Genomic DNA, 14,827 nt, shown 5'->3' with positions numbered 1-14,827 from the left:
CCGCAATAAACATACGTGTGCATGTGTCTTTATAGCAGCATGATTTATACTCCTTTGGGTATATACCCAGTAATGGGATGGCTGGGTCAAATGGTATTTCTAGTTCTAGATCCCTGAGGAAACGCCACACTGACTTCCACAATGGTTGAACTAGTTTACAGTCCCACCAACAGTGTAAAAGTGTTCCTATTTCTCCACATCCTCTCCAGCACCTGTTGTTTCCTGCTTTTTTAATGATGGCCATTCTAACTGGTGTCTTTCTGTATCTTCTTAATCCTTCTTAAAAATCTACATTCTGGGGCTGGGCTCGGTGGCTCACACGTGTAATCCCAGCACTTTGGGAGGCCAAGGCGGGCAGATCACGAGGTCAGGAGATCGAGATCATCCTGGCTAACATGGTGAAACCCTGTTTCTACTAAAAATACACACACACACACACACACACACACACACACACACATACAGAATTAGCCGGGTATGGTGGCATGTGCTTGTGGGCGTGGTGATATGTGCTTTGTAGTCCCAGCTACTCGGGAGGCTGAGGCAGGAGAATCCCTTGAACCCGGGAGGCGGAAGTTGCAGTGAGCCGAGACTGAGCCACTGCACTCCAGCCTGGGTGACAGAGGGAGACTCTGTCTCAAAAAACAAAACAAAACACAACAAACAAACAAACAAACCAACCCCTACATTCTGGCTTTCTGATGCTGCCTAAGTAGGAAAACAAAGTGATAATTATCTAGTAATTTTTTCTGTGTGAAGACAAACAATCTGACTCATTCAGACTAAACTCCCCTTTCCATCTTAGTGGTTGGTTTTATATGGTCTTGAATTATTTAGATCGTTGTATTTAACTTTGTTTGTAGAGACACTAAGCTTTATTAGATTCTGATTCTCATAGACAAATTCATTTGCTTACTAATTGCAGTGACATTTCCAGTTTGTCTATGTACTGAATTCTACAGTAACTTATAGGGCAAGCTTCCTCTGTATCTTTATATTACATCTTTCTAAGCAATTTATTACATATTATTCTCTAGGGGAAAAACACCTTTTTTATACGAAAAAATAAACAACTATAAATGTTGATTCAGAAAGAACTTCCCCTTCTCCCCCAGGAAAGTAGAGTTCTTTATTTGCTGCCTTTCCGCCCTTTGCATTTGGGTAGGTTCAGAATAGCTCTTTGTTGTAGAGTTATGCAAGTGAACACAAGGTTTGTATCCATTGCTATAGATCAAGATTTTTGTTTTAGCTAGGGTAGATCTACTTTCTGACTTATTTTAGTAGAATAGTTTTGTATTTTATTGGTTCAAAATTTATAGGAATCAAAGATTGAGAATAAGAAACTCTTCTAACACAAAAACAGAAATTTGTGTTTTTTTTTTAAACCCTTTTCCATTTAATCCTTGCTTTAGATTTCTGTATACTCTATATTTAGGTGAAATATACTTTGTGGAGGACTGATTGCATTAATGACCCTGATTGCTCTTGTCATTTCTTTCCATGCCCCTCCCCATGTCAATTTGCAGTGCTCTTTCATTCTTTGCAGGCATCCTGCCCAGGGTCATGTGACTTACTGTGGACCAATGGAATATTGACAAATGTGACACAGCAGAGACTTGAAAAAGGCTTGTGTGATTGTGCACCTCACCATGACAAGGACATGCCTGAGCTATCTTGCTAGAGAATAAACTTGCTGGGGGATATGTGAAGCAGAGCCAAACCTCTTTGGTCATCCCAGGCAAGGCCATCTACAATCAGCAGAGCTATAGAACTGACCTGCAGCTGATGTACACAGAAATCTGCTGTTAACCACAGACATCATAATCACAAGCTAACAATGTCAAAAGAGTATGCTGCCAAGACCTCTGCCATAGTTAACATCTAAAACCTCAACAAAGAAAAGCTCTGCATTTTTTACAAAATTGACTTATCAGGTCACTGAGCAACTGAAATATTTTCAAAGAAACAACTTAAAACTACTACATTTTAGAGTTATTTCAGGTGTAATCCTAAATCAAAGACTTCACTGACAATGACTGTAATACTATTCTATAATTAATTTTCCATTTATTTCAGAAACATTGATGAGCCAGTGTTTCAGTTTTGTGCCTCTTCTTGCAATAACAGTGGTGACAAATTTGGGAAAAAAATTACAGTACATGGCAAAAATAAACCTACTGACTTTCTTGACATAATTCATTTTCACTATTTGTAAATACATTTGTTGTATGCATAGAACTATTTTAACAAAGGCCATGTTAATATTTCAAATATTAGCATTCTTCTTATCACCACATATTAATCAGACTGGCATATATTTTAACTGTTTGCCCCTCTCAAACTTGAATTACTCTGTTAATGGCATTCACTTGAGTATAAAGACAGCCTCTTGTTAAACTGCTAACTCTTAAAGAAACCAGCACAATTCTGTATACATTGCAAGTGCTCATAAATATTCAATGATGTGGTATTTGCTCATGATATGCTCTTAACCCGCATTTTGATCCCATAATAGCAAAGAACAATTTTATGTGAAAGTATCGGAAATCATTTTATGTTTATTTGAACTGTGGTATTCTAAATGGAATAGAAGTTTTGGATATAACTGAAAAGTAAAGTCATAGCTCCTTCAAAGGTTTCTATTTACATAACACATGGACATGTGTTTGTGGTTTCAACAGAGCCCAACTGACTATCAATCTATGACTTTCTAGAAATTTCCAAAATCATTTTATCTACTACCTTTGGTTGTGAAGTTCTCTATATTTACATTTTGCTGCTTACCAATGAAACTGGTCTTAATTTAACTCTTTTCAGCTTCAGAGATGTGCCTCTTCTGCCACCCTTTTTTTAGTGCTGTAGGCTTTGTTATTAGAAGTCTGATTCAATCTACCCAAGCCTATTCATTATTTTAAAATCTTCTCTCTCTTCTCCTTCCTCTTTTTCTCCGACAGAACTCCTTGTGATGTTGAAATGTTCTCTGTGCTTTCCAATATGGTAGCTGCAAGCTGCATGTGCCTAATGAACACTTGAAATATAGCTAGTGTGACTGAAGAACTGAATTGTAAATTTTATTTAATTTAAATTCATTTAAATTTAAATTATTTAAATAGTGACATGTGGATTGGGCAATGTAGTTCTGGATAGAAGCTTAATCTGTGAAACCTGTCCTTTTAGGGCAACTTCTGTCTTTTTGTAGAGACATGCCACTTGGGAGAACATATACTAGTGAGTATCAATTTGTAGTAGCACAATTGGAAACAGTTACCCTGAAGATTCCTTTGTAAAGGGTGTAGGTAAAAGAAAAAAAAATAAAATGATAGAGAAAATTCAGTAGGCTTATGCATGCTGCCAATTCACACACACACAGACACACACATGCACACATGTCTGCACCTCTTTATACACATAAAGACACGTGTATATGTTTCCAAGTGGATTTGATTTTTGATTCTTCGCTTAAGCTAAATTTGAACAAATTCATTATTGATAAATTTGATGACTACTGATATATTTTTGATAGCTAATAAACCGATATAGCAGTGAAATTTCAGGAGAGAATGAAAATCCAGTGTTTTCAACAGTTATTTTAAGCTATCTCCTAGTGGCCACATTAAGCAGCCAGGTATGATGAAATAAACATTCTTGGAGCCCAATTGACAGAGAGCAAATGCATATACCAAAATGAAGATGCCACTTTATCTCTGAGGGAAGTAGGGGGCTGTAGAAAGCAGTTAGGTATGAGGGCATCTCACTTTGGCTATTGGTACAATTTCTTTTTCTTTTCTTGTTTTTTTTTTGAGACAGAATCTCGCTCTTTTGCCCTGGCTGGAGTGCAGTGGCACTATCTTGGCTCACTGCAAGCTCCGCCTCCCGGGTTCACGCCATTTTCCTGCCTCAGCCTCCCAAGTAGCTGGGACCACAGGTGCCCGCCACCACGCCTGGCTAATTTTTTGTATTTTTTTTAGTAGAGGCGGGGTTTCACCGTGTTAGCCAGGATGGTCTCGATCTCCTGACCTCGTGATGCGCCCGCCTTGGCCTCCCAAAGTGCTGGGATTACAGGCGTGAGCCACCGCGCCCGGCCGGCTATTGGTACAATTTCTAAAGCACTTTAAAAATACTTGCTGAATCAGAAGAAGGTAGGGATTCTTCTGATTAGGAAATAACCCTGCCTTTCATTCTTGAGCCTTTACTAGACATAGGTAATCAACCATAATTTCAGGGCTTTTGAATCATTCAATACTACATACTAGGCAATACTTATCAATAGGAGATAAAACCTATTCAGCTTCCCTGGTATTAGCATAATTTACTTGGCATAAGGCACCTTTTCTAATCAAAGTTCAGACCAAACTTTCTCTGTATGATATAGTGAAGAGGCAGCTTCTTCTCTTAGAGAGAATCATTTGTTTTCTCTTCTGCTTGAGCCCCTTCTTCTCCAGATTCCCCACCCCACCCACACCCCTGACCATTTCTCCTCATGATAAATTTCACATAAGATGTGCTTAGGAGGCATTTTTGAAGATGGCCCAGGCAGCCTCAGGATTGTCTCTGGACCTAAAGTTGAAATGAATCATTATTCTTAATCCTCAATGTCCTTAGACACTATATTGCTTTTATTTGCATAGAGGTTTATGTGCTGCAATGAATTCCTTCCTCCTTGAGAATAAATTGTGGCTCTGTTAAATGACCCTCCCATCCTCCTGACACATTTATGTTATGGGATCCAGACCATCTAGATTTTGTGGGCTGATGTCACTAAATCTGTTGAATCTGCCTTGGATCATATATTCATCTCTTGCCCATGATTCTATTCACTAGCACAGACTCAGCCCTGCCCTTCCAGAAAGATACTTCATTTTATTGTAGGAAGAAGTAACAAAAACAAATACCGTATGGCTTATCTCTTTGCACAATTATTAATGGGGCTTTTCGGACACTGTGAATTAAAGTGCTACCTACTGCCATATGGTAGAAATGAAGTGCAAAATCATCAACTCAGATTCCCATATAATTACACCAAATAAGTATCGAAAACTACTTAATCCTCTCTCTTAATTTATTTGCCTTGATTATACAGAAGTACCCATTGCTATAAATTTATCTTAGGAGTAAATATATCTGGTTAGTGAGCCAAGTAAAACAAGTAAAACAAAGAAAAATCAGTTAATAGAAAAATTTTGGAAACCTTATCTCTGTAGCTTTAGAAGCTACCTGTAAACTGAAGGGTTTCAGGTCAGATTCTTTTTTCTTTTTTTTTTGGTCAAATTTGTTTTATAGGTGTACTTTTCTGCAGGACAAGTTTAGATGGATTGGGAATTAGAGAAAAGGTAAAGAATCTAATCACTCATGAAATCCGTTTATATTAAATGCATGCCAGTTATTCGCATTTCTTTAAAACTTGGAAGTTTCTTGTTTTGTGTGCGTCTATACAGCCTTGAATTTCACTAGAGGGAGTGCGAGCAGAGGCCCAGAATCCACACTGATTGACATAAAGACAGAAAGTGTCGGGGCATTGTCTATGTCTTAGGCTCTAGGTAGAAGGGATTTCCATCGTTTATTCAACAAACATTTAGGTGTGTGCTTTTAAGCAGAGCTTGATGTTTTAGTGGGAACAAGACAGAAATGGCCCCAGGACTCAGGGCCACTCACTGTATGATACAGGGGTGATGTGTCCAATGTCAGCAGGGAAAGAATTACTTTGGATGAATGAACAAAAACGGAAAACAAAGCTAGGTGAAATTCTTCGTTCATCTTGTTTGAGTTTATTTGTCCTCTTTCATTACTCTAAGATGTTCCCTTGGAAAGCCAAGCCATTCAATGTGGGTGAGCGTCAAGGTGGAGTGTAGATGGCATCACATTCTGAGGAAGACGTCACCTACACAGCCTTTCTAAGACTTGGACTTCTCTCTAGCCTTTGGAAACTTCATTATGGGCTCAGATAGTCCAATTCCTCCTCTGGGTAGCTATGACCAGCGAGCAGGACTTCCAAGCTTCCCATAGAGGCATATGCAATTCCTTAGTGTCTCCACACAGTAAGCAAGCCCAGTCAGACCTACCCAGTGAACATACTCAGATGTGGTCCTGGTTTGCTTGGGACTTTCTGGTATTATCTCTGAAAGTCTCATGTCCCAGGAAATCCCTCATTTGCAGGCAAACCTAGACAGATGGTCACCTTCAATCTACGCCTATGTGGCTTCCACTAAACCTAGTTAGCACAAGTTGCTCCCTGAGCTACGGTAAAGTCTTTGCTTTCTTATTTCATAGGCAATGCTCTATTTTTGTATATTCTTACTTTTCCTTTTAATGCACTACCAGCACAGTGATTTTCTTTTCTCCTTATCCCCAATTCCCTCGTCTTCCAGCAGCTTAAATAGACTCCAGCAAAGCATCCATTTGAAAGGGCTTAAGTAAGAAACAGGAAGGTAATGCCTTACCATCTCTTGACATTCCTAGGGCAAGACACTTCTGCAGTCGGCAGTGTTGGCAACGGTTTCTGTTGGTTCTGTCAATTAAACAGTTTCTCTGCCTTGGGCAGGAATAAGAGGCATTGTTCTGCTGGCTCCTCCTAAAGAATCCCTTGAGGGAAAAAGAGAAGGGGAGGGAAACAGATTTATAAGAAGGGAAACAAGAGAACATTAACATATACATTTGCTACATTTTCTACAGTGAACATAACGGAGTTTAATTTTTAAAGCTCTTTGGATACCTCTTCTTATATGGCTTGCAGATATTTCTGCTGGGGAAAATAGATGCTATCTGCAGAGATATGAGGGTATCATTCATTTACCCATTCACTCATTCATTCATTCTTTGAATCAATGTTTGCTGAAGACATTTGCAGCTGTGCAAATTGTATGCAGAAATAAACAGAAGTTTCTGCTCCACAAAGAGCAGTGGGGAAGGAGTAGCAAAGGATATTACTAAACCAAACATGACAGAACTCGATGGGGAAAATCACACAGGTTTGTGTCAAGTGCCGTGGTGGTGAGGAACTTGAGGTATTGGTAAGAAAAAGCAACACTGAGGAGTATGCACTACTGTTTTCTTAGTTTCTAAGATGTGTTTTTCCCCACCATAAAATTTTCCAATTTGGCTCGAATGCAGCTGAAAAGTGTTTTTTTTTTTAACTTTTTGAGGTGTGTTGCTATGTTGTTCACACTAGAGTTCAGTGGCTATTTGCAGGCAGGATCATAGTGTACTGTGGCCTCAAACTCCTAGACTCAAGTGATCCTCCTGCCTCAGCCTATAGCTGGCACTACAGGTGTGTGCCACTGTGACTGGATCTGGAAAGTTGTTTTTAATAATCAACCACACCATTGAAAAAAGAAAATATTATATATAAGCTGTCTAACAACAAAAAGTACTAAGTAAAAACTGAATGAACGGTCTCTACTTGGCCTCAGGCTATTCAGCGTAAGGTGCCTTCATGCAAGTACATTTCGGTTCATCAGGTACAAAATGAACTGCCAGTGACCATACACTGCTTCTCTAAATAAATCCACAGCTGAGTTGATTTTTAAAAGATTTCTCCTTAGTTGTCTTATAGAAAACTCTATTGGGGAAAATAAGCATTTTCTCCAGAGACAGATAAGTTATCATCCATCCATTCATTGACTCCCGTAATCGATTTCCCTAATTACTCTTTGCTCTTGAATTGTCTAGAGCAAAAAAGGAAAAGTGCAACGTGTCCTGAGCAAAATGATGGTCTACATCAAGCTTTCTAAGAGAAATTTTGGGAAGAGATATCCCACAGCATCATCTTTTGGACGGAGGAAGTATAGAAAAGTTCAGGAATGGTAGATTCAATGACTACCTTGCAGAGAAGCCTAGAATAGATCCCCTGACTTCCCTCAAACAGCTTCCGTGTTTCCTCAACTATCTACAGGATGAACAAGCTGGGCCAGGGCTAGGTGAGCCTAGTGAGGCAAACATCTTGCCCACAGCATTTAAAGGTCGCCTAAAGTTTTTGTAATTAGAAAATACAATATTTTAACACAATGTGTTAAAAATCAGCATTAATGCAAAAATACCCAATAGTTTAAAGAAAAGATCTGTGTTACTGATTTTCCTTTTGTCTTGAGCTCCAATATGGCTCAGCGTGGCACTGGTGAAGAGAGCTTGATCAATATGAGGAAACTCAGACATGGAGGGGTGGTCGAGCATCTCCTCAGAGAGAGAGAGAGTCCCAACTGGCTTAGCCATTCAACAACAGGGACTAGTTTCATCCCTATAGATCCAAGTGCATTCCTTATTTAATAAACCAGTGATGGCATAATGAGACATCTGACTGTCCAGTTTGACTGAATTCATGGAGCATCTTAGAATAGAGATCAAACGTAAGCTCCCAGGGATTGAAATGATGTACTTTATATACCATGAAAACTGTCAGGAAGCATAACCTCAGCCCATCAGTCTTGATTAAAGATGACTTGAAATTTACATTTTAAGACAGAATTGTGTGGTTTTTATCTTTGTATACTCTAGTGCTACTTAGCAAAAGAGTTGACAGGACAGAAAAGACTTTTCTGAAGTCACAGCTACAGCCCTAATTTAAGACCAATTTGACATTAATTACGACTCGTTTCTTGCTTATCTGTTGCTCATTATTGCAAATGAGGTTTTTGGCATGAAAAAGAGATTGCATTCCAAATTTTATTGAATGAATAGAAATTTGAATAAGTGTGCAAGCTGAATTGATGTTATTTAGAATGGGTTGTTTATGTTGACTTGAAAACAGTATTATGAAAACTCAGAGGTTGATACTGAATGTGCTGACATTGACATCAAATTCTGAAGAGAATTTTTAAGTTTTCTATTTGCAGAAAAAAGTAGCATATTTACAAATGTGGGATTTTCCATGAATTAAAAAAAATAGTGTGGTGTACAGTGCCATTTTGACTAAAACCTCAGAGTATGCTTCATAATAACAGCATAATTTCTTTGATTGTGGATTCTTCCTTTAAATAGAAAAGATGGACACTTGTTCTTGGCTATTGGCTTGCTGGGTTATATTTGTGCGCTACTTAAATTTTTTGGAAATTACTGTTTAAAATATTTTGCTTTTTAACTTGAACATATCCCCATCTTCTGAAATCACACATTTTTCAGATGGGGCTTATACAATCAAATGCCAAACATCTCCATTTTGATATTGATCTAAAAATCAGTTTTAGTAGATATTATGTAAACCAGAGCTCTCAAGATTGCATAACAAGCCAATAGAATGCTATCCTTAATGGAGAGGATTCTGACTCCTAAACTATTATTGTTTATGAAGAAAACTATTTGTCTATCTGCCTAGAGGACATAATAACTTATTCAAGGAGGATAAAAAATTGCTGACATAATTTTGTTTTCTTGTTTACTCTTGATGAGTTGAAAAATTGCATTAAAGTGGACAACATGCAATTCTTAATTATAGATCTGCAGAGGAACAGAATGTGAAGAACATCTCACGATATTCACAAATAGATTATCACTAATCATCTTTAAAGTACAGCAGTGTGTTGACGGGTTAGTACATTAATATGATGCTCCCTCTTCTTCCCTCTCCCACTTTATTCTTATTTATTTCCTTTTCTTCACTCCAGTTTTAATTCCAAGATTCATGCCTTTTTGAGACTATTATGAAGACATTGTCAGTTTATCACACAGTACCAGTACTTGACAGTTACAGTATGTTTTGCCTTGTTTATATTTGAAATCCTGTTTAAGATTAAGATTAGATCTTAGACTCTATGACTATACTACATCTCCTTCAGTTTACTGGCCTTAGAAGAATAAGTCACTTTGCTTGCATCTTTGATGAAAAATATAATTGCTCTTGCCAATAACTTTACCAGCATATTACCTTTCCCTCCCAGACTGTGGCTGCATTTTATTTGTTCTGGTTACACATGGTCCTTTAACGTTAGCTATAGAACTGTTTTGATTTCCCCTGGCTATTATGTCTCCCATACTCACTTTCTTTCCTTCTAAGGATTCATTATTAAAACTTACTGTTAAATTTCAACGTTCTCTTATTTCAGATTAAGTCTACGTTTACTGCTATTCCTCCAGCTCTTTATTTAAGAAAGCAACTTGCTCACAAGAATTAGTTTGCCACGGGAAGCATGAGTGGAATCTGTCTGGAAGTGGAACACACTGGATTGAGACTGAAAAACCCTGTGTTTTTGGCCATGCTCTGTTCTTTACTGTCTGAATCAATGATGTTGATCAAATGACGTAATCTTGTTTATACCTCAGGACCTCATGGGAAAATGAAGAGGTGGGTGGGGGCAGGTGAATTTTTGTCGATTTACAGTTAATCTTGTCGGCTTCTAACATACCATGCTTCCAGTTTTCTTTTCTTTTCTTTTTTTTTTTTTCCTGTAACATGAGAATAAAGGATGGCCATATGCATATTGTAGCTGTTACCTTGACTTCCTTTTTCTCAAGCAGAAAGTTAAATATATACCTATTAGTTTATAATCTTTATTTTAACCTTTAGTTTTTTTCGTATAGTAAGTGCCTTGGAATTTACTGGAGACAATACTGCTAAAACAGCAGGAGTCAAGTGTTTATATCTCTGTAAATGTGAATAATTCAAGGTTTTAAATACACATCCATTTTTAGGGAGCTGCTGACCAGTTAGAAAATAACAAAAAGGTAAAAGGCAAAAGAATAGAAAATCAACCCTCCCACCCACCACGCAAGAATTCCTGAATGTCAGCAGCAGGCAGAAGGATCCTTTAGCAAGGACGCCTTCCTTAAAAAGGTGTCACCGCGTCTTGTGAGGTACACAGATGCCTGAGACAAATACAGAACCATGCAGTATGAAAGTCCCATACCTTGCAGCCTTCACATGTGATGACTCCGTAGTGGATCCCAGAGGACTTATCACCACAAATTTTGCATGGTATCACTTCAATTTGTGCTGAAAGGAGAAAATAGACATTTTGAGCACACAAAAGTTTTCTTTCTCCTTTCACTCTTCCTGTCTCTCTCCCCATCTATCTCTGCCTTGATGTTTGTATTTGAAAATACGGGGGTGTGGGCGGTGGTGTGGGAGTCATCCATTAGTATTTGCATGGCTGTCCTAAGCTGCTTCTAAGTCAAAGTACATTTCTCTGCCATTGTTTGCTTCGTTTTTCTCAAACTAAAAAAATACAACCAGAAACCAGTTTTCCAAAGTCTTGCATTCACTGTTTTCTCCTTTGTGAATTTGACCTTAAAAGTAGTGGGACTCAAAAAGTCTTTGTTTTTTTGTTTTTTTTTTTTTTGAGACGGAGTCTCGCTCTGTCGCCCAGGCTGGAGTGCAGTGGCGCAATTTCGGCTCACTGCAAGCTCCGCTTCCCGGGTTCTCGCCATTCTCCTGCCTCAGCCTCTCCGAGTAGCTGGGACTACAGGCGCCCGCCACCACGCCCGGCTAATTTTTTTTTGTATTTTTAGTAGAGACGGGGTTTCACCGTGGTCTCGATCTCCTGACCTCGTGATCCGCCCGCCTCGGCCTCCCAAAGTGCTGGGATTACAAGCGTGAGCCACCGCGCCCGGCCCCTCAAAAAGTCTTTGAACCCATGGCTTTTCTTTTCTTATTTTGCACTTGAAACATTAAGTTACTAAGAGCTTTCACATGGCCTTATCTCAGTGATATTTAAAATAAATACATAAATAAAGCAAAACTCTGGGAGGGAGCAGTGCATGATAGCTTTATAAATTGTGTGGCTGGATGTTTACTTACAAAAATGTCAATAATCAGTCCAATATTTATTGAGCATGCTGTATATGTTCTCTAAAATAATAAAGGCTATTGATGGAGGATAAGATATGCTAATGATACTAGTAATCTAATTAATAAAATGAAATTAATATATGGAGAAATCAGGATAAATTATGAGGGTACTAAATATGAATTCAATACAAACTGAAATAGTTTCATTGGAGACGAAGGCATTTTTGTTGATTCTGAAGATTGTGCAGGATTTAGTTAGGCTGAAGGGAAAGGCAAAGAGCATTTCTGTTGGCAGAAGGGAAATGAAAAAAGATTTGGAGGCCTGGGATGATTGTGGATTGTGATCATTGAGACAATAACTTGGCTATAATGTAAATTTAGGTGAGATGATTGGCTAGAGGGTTGATGCCAGACTATGGAGTTCCTGGGGTTAGGCAGAGAGGTTTTCACCTGATCTCATTGGCCATAAGGAATCAACGAAGTGAACAGGTTAAAGAAATGATGAAAGTAACTCACCTTAGAAAGGTGAGTTTGGCAGGCTACCCATAAATAAGCAGAAGACCACTAAAGATTACTTCCAACTTGGGTGTTAGGAGATAAAAACATGGCTTATTACATCAGTGGTAGAATAAATGGAGGGGAAGATGTAAATAGAAACATGGTTCAAAGGCAGAAGCTAGATTATACGATTAAAAAAGGGAACCGACATGGAAATGAAGAGTCAAAGGTGACTCCTAGTTTCCTAGCCAAGAGGCTGAGATAAAGTAGTAAGTTTGACAGAAATGGGGTTGTTGGTAAGGCAGTTACTTTGATGGAATACGGTGGGGCATGGGATTTCTATTTCCTATGTGTGCAATTTGGTGTAATGTCCTGTATATAGAACCTCTTGGTAAGATGATTTTAAATAATCAGCACACAGGTTACGGATGGATCCACGAGATAAAATTTATTTAGAATGTAGTGATTCCTATGTCTGATAGTATTCTAAGAGTTGTTAAAATTATACACACTAGAAGATCTGCTATTTCCTCTTCCAATTTAAAATAATTATGCAAAATATACTTCAAAATGCTTTGTATATCAATCTGCCACTTGGATGCTTTTCTACAGTTTCTCACTCTTGAATATACAAAACAAATAAATGAAAGACATTGCCCTCTTTTTCTTATTATTTTACATTTTTTAAAAAAGACAATACTTAGCTTTAGGGTAGTATGTTGAGTTTTTAAAAAAGTAAATATTTCACAGAAATTTCAAATCATCTTTGTAAGCAAAAAGACCTCAGTGTTATGTGTCTATTTTTCATGTGAAAAAATTGAGGATCCAGGTTAAGTTCTGCTTTTGAGTTGATTTGGGAATTGACAACCAGAAATTAGATAAATATCCTGATACTTCATTCAGTAACCATTCTCTGACTTCCACACAGACAAGATAAGATTACAGTTTTAAATTCCTATATTACTCCAATAGCTCCAGCTAAAGAGCTAATGATAAAAAACATCAGAAGAGACAAAGTCACCTAAAATACTTATGAGACTAAGTATACATTTTTATTCGTTTCTTTTTATTTTAGCTTTTAGATTACATGAGCTAGTATTTGTTTTCAAGATTTTGTGATAGGAGAAAAATATGAGATTTGATGTTATTCTATTCTGTCCTTCTGGACTCCAGTCCTTAGTCTGTTAATGATTGGAGCCACGGCCAAGATAAAATATCTGATCTTATGTTTTCTAGTTTATAAAGCTTAACTGACAAACTTCATAGATTTGTGAGGATCAAATAGATATTTTATGTAGAAGCGCCTTGTAAAATGCTAAAGAGCTAGGAAATGTTAGTCTTCATTTTCATTATCATCGTCATCGTCATCACATCAGTCATCATTGTTAACTGGTTTTCTAAAACTTTTGGACACAAAATATGACAAGCCACATTATTATTCTTTTATTAAAGATCTTTTCATTTAAAGATAATCTAATAAATGACAGTCATTTGTACTATGGGTTTTTTTTTTTTGGCAATAACCTTTCAAATGTTGGATTGTTTATAACGATTACAAAATTGACTAAAAATCTCAGTTGTCCATTGTATAGTTTTTAGCTTATATAATATTAAGTCAAAGGTTCTCTTTGCATAAATTACTCCTCAGGGAGTAGCTTACACGTGGGGAGAATCTGCTTCTATAAGTTCTTAATTATAAAATGATCTAACTTTAAAGGAAATGAAAATAGAGATAATTTGCCCCCTGGGGTGTGACAAGATGTTTTTGAAAGCCACAGAGGTTATCTTACACAACTTTGGAAATACAAATGAGATAAGGAACATTCAATAGAGCATCTGCATATTTATACATATTTATAATCCTGGCTCAACATATAATCCTGAAGAACTATAAACATCTTAACAACATTTTTAAAGAGAAATAAGTCACTTAAAATGGTACATGTGTATAGCTGTGTGTGGAAAGGGGTTATCGGTTTGGAAATCTGTGACCATTTTAACTTATTGCAATAGAATAAATCATCTGAGGTTTATGATAGGTAAAGGTAAATTTAAGTCATTTAAAATAGTAATTCTTTTCATTTTCTCTCATGTAAGGAAATAAACTGCTTCTGAGCTGCAGCTTTATAGTTTATGCTTTTTTTTTTTTTTGAGATGGAGTCTTGCTCTGTCGCCTGGTTGGAATGGAGTGGCGCGATCTCAGCTCACTGCAACCTCCGCCTCCCTGGTTCAAGTGATTCTCCTGCCTCAGCCTCCCCAGTAGCTGGGACTACAGGTGTGCACCACCATGCCCAGCTAATTTTTGTATTTTTAGTAGAGACGGGGTTTCACCATGTTGGCCAGGATGGTCTCCATCTCCTGACTTTGTGATCCGCCCGCCTCGGCCTCCCAAAGTGCTGGGATTTCAGGTGTGAGCCACCGCGCCTGGCCTATACTATGTGTTTTATAAAGCACATCTTCCAGACAGCATTTCACAAACTGATTAGAGCAACAAATCCCATTATTTCTCCAATGCCTGCCATTTCTCAATATCTTGCCACTATAACAGGCGTAGGCTCTTGTGGAATTGTCTTGCAGTGAATACAGATGTAGTGACATGCTATTGACTATGGTTTC

The 14,827-nt window shown here is 37.7% G+C and overlaps 1 protein-coding gene and 1 long non-coding RNA gene across 2 annotated transcripts in view; one reads left to right on the top strand and one right to left on the bottom strand.

The window, feature by feature from the left end:
* The window catches only part of LOC131384426 (uncharacterized), an 11,794-nt gene extending 9,931 nt beyond the window's left edge, over positions 1-1,863 (top strand). Inside the window, exon 3 of the long non-coding RNA XR_009215264.1 lies at positions 1,547-1,863. This is a non-coding gene — a long non-coding RNA (uncharacterized LOC131384426). The remainder of the gene's footprint in view (positions 1-1,546) is intronic.
* The window catches only part of RORB (RAR related orphan receptor B), a 200,797-nt gene that overhangs the window by 53,452 nt on the left and 132,518 nt on the right, over positions 1-14,827 (bottom strand). Inside the window, exons 2-3 of the mRNA XM_032164307.2 lie at positions 10,833-10,918; positions 6,438-6,579 (exon numbers count right to left, since the gene is read on the bottom strand). Coding sequence (XP_032020198.1) covers positions 6,438-6,579; positions 10,833-10,918 — 228 coding nt within the window. The remainder of the gene's footprint in view (positions 1-6,437; positions 6,580-10,832; positions 10,919-14,827) is intronic.

This window comes from Hylobates moloch, unplaced genomic scaffold, assembly GCF_009828535.3.
Source record: "Hylobates moloch isolate HMO894 unplaced genomic scaffold, HMol_V3 SCAFFOLD_10, whole genome shotgun sequence".
Lineage (NCBI taxonomy): Eukaryota > Metazoa > Chordata > Mammalia > Primates > Hylobatidae > Hylobates > Hylobates moloch.
The sequence above is the reverse complement of the archived record's forward strand: the minus strand, read 5'-3'. Positions and strand labels throughout refer to the sequence as shown.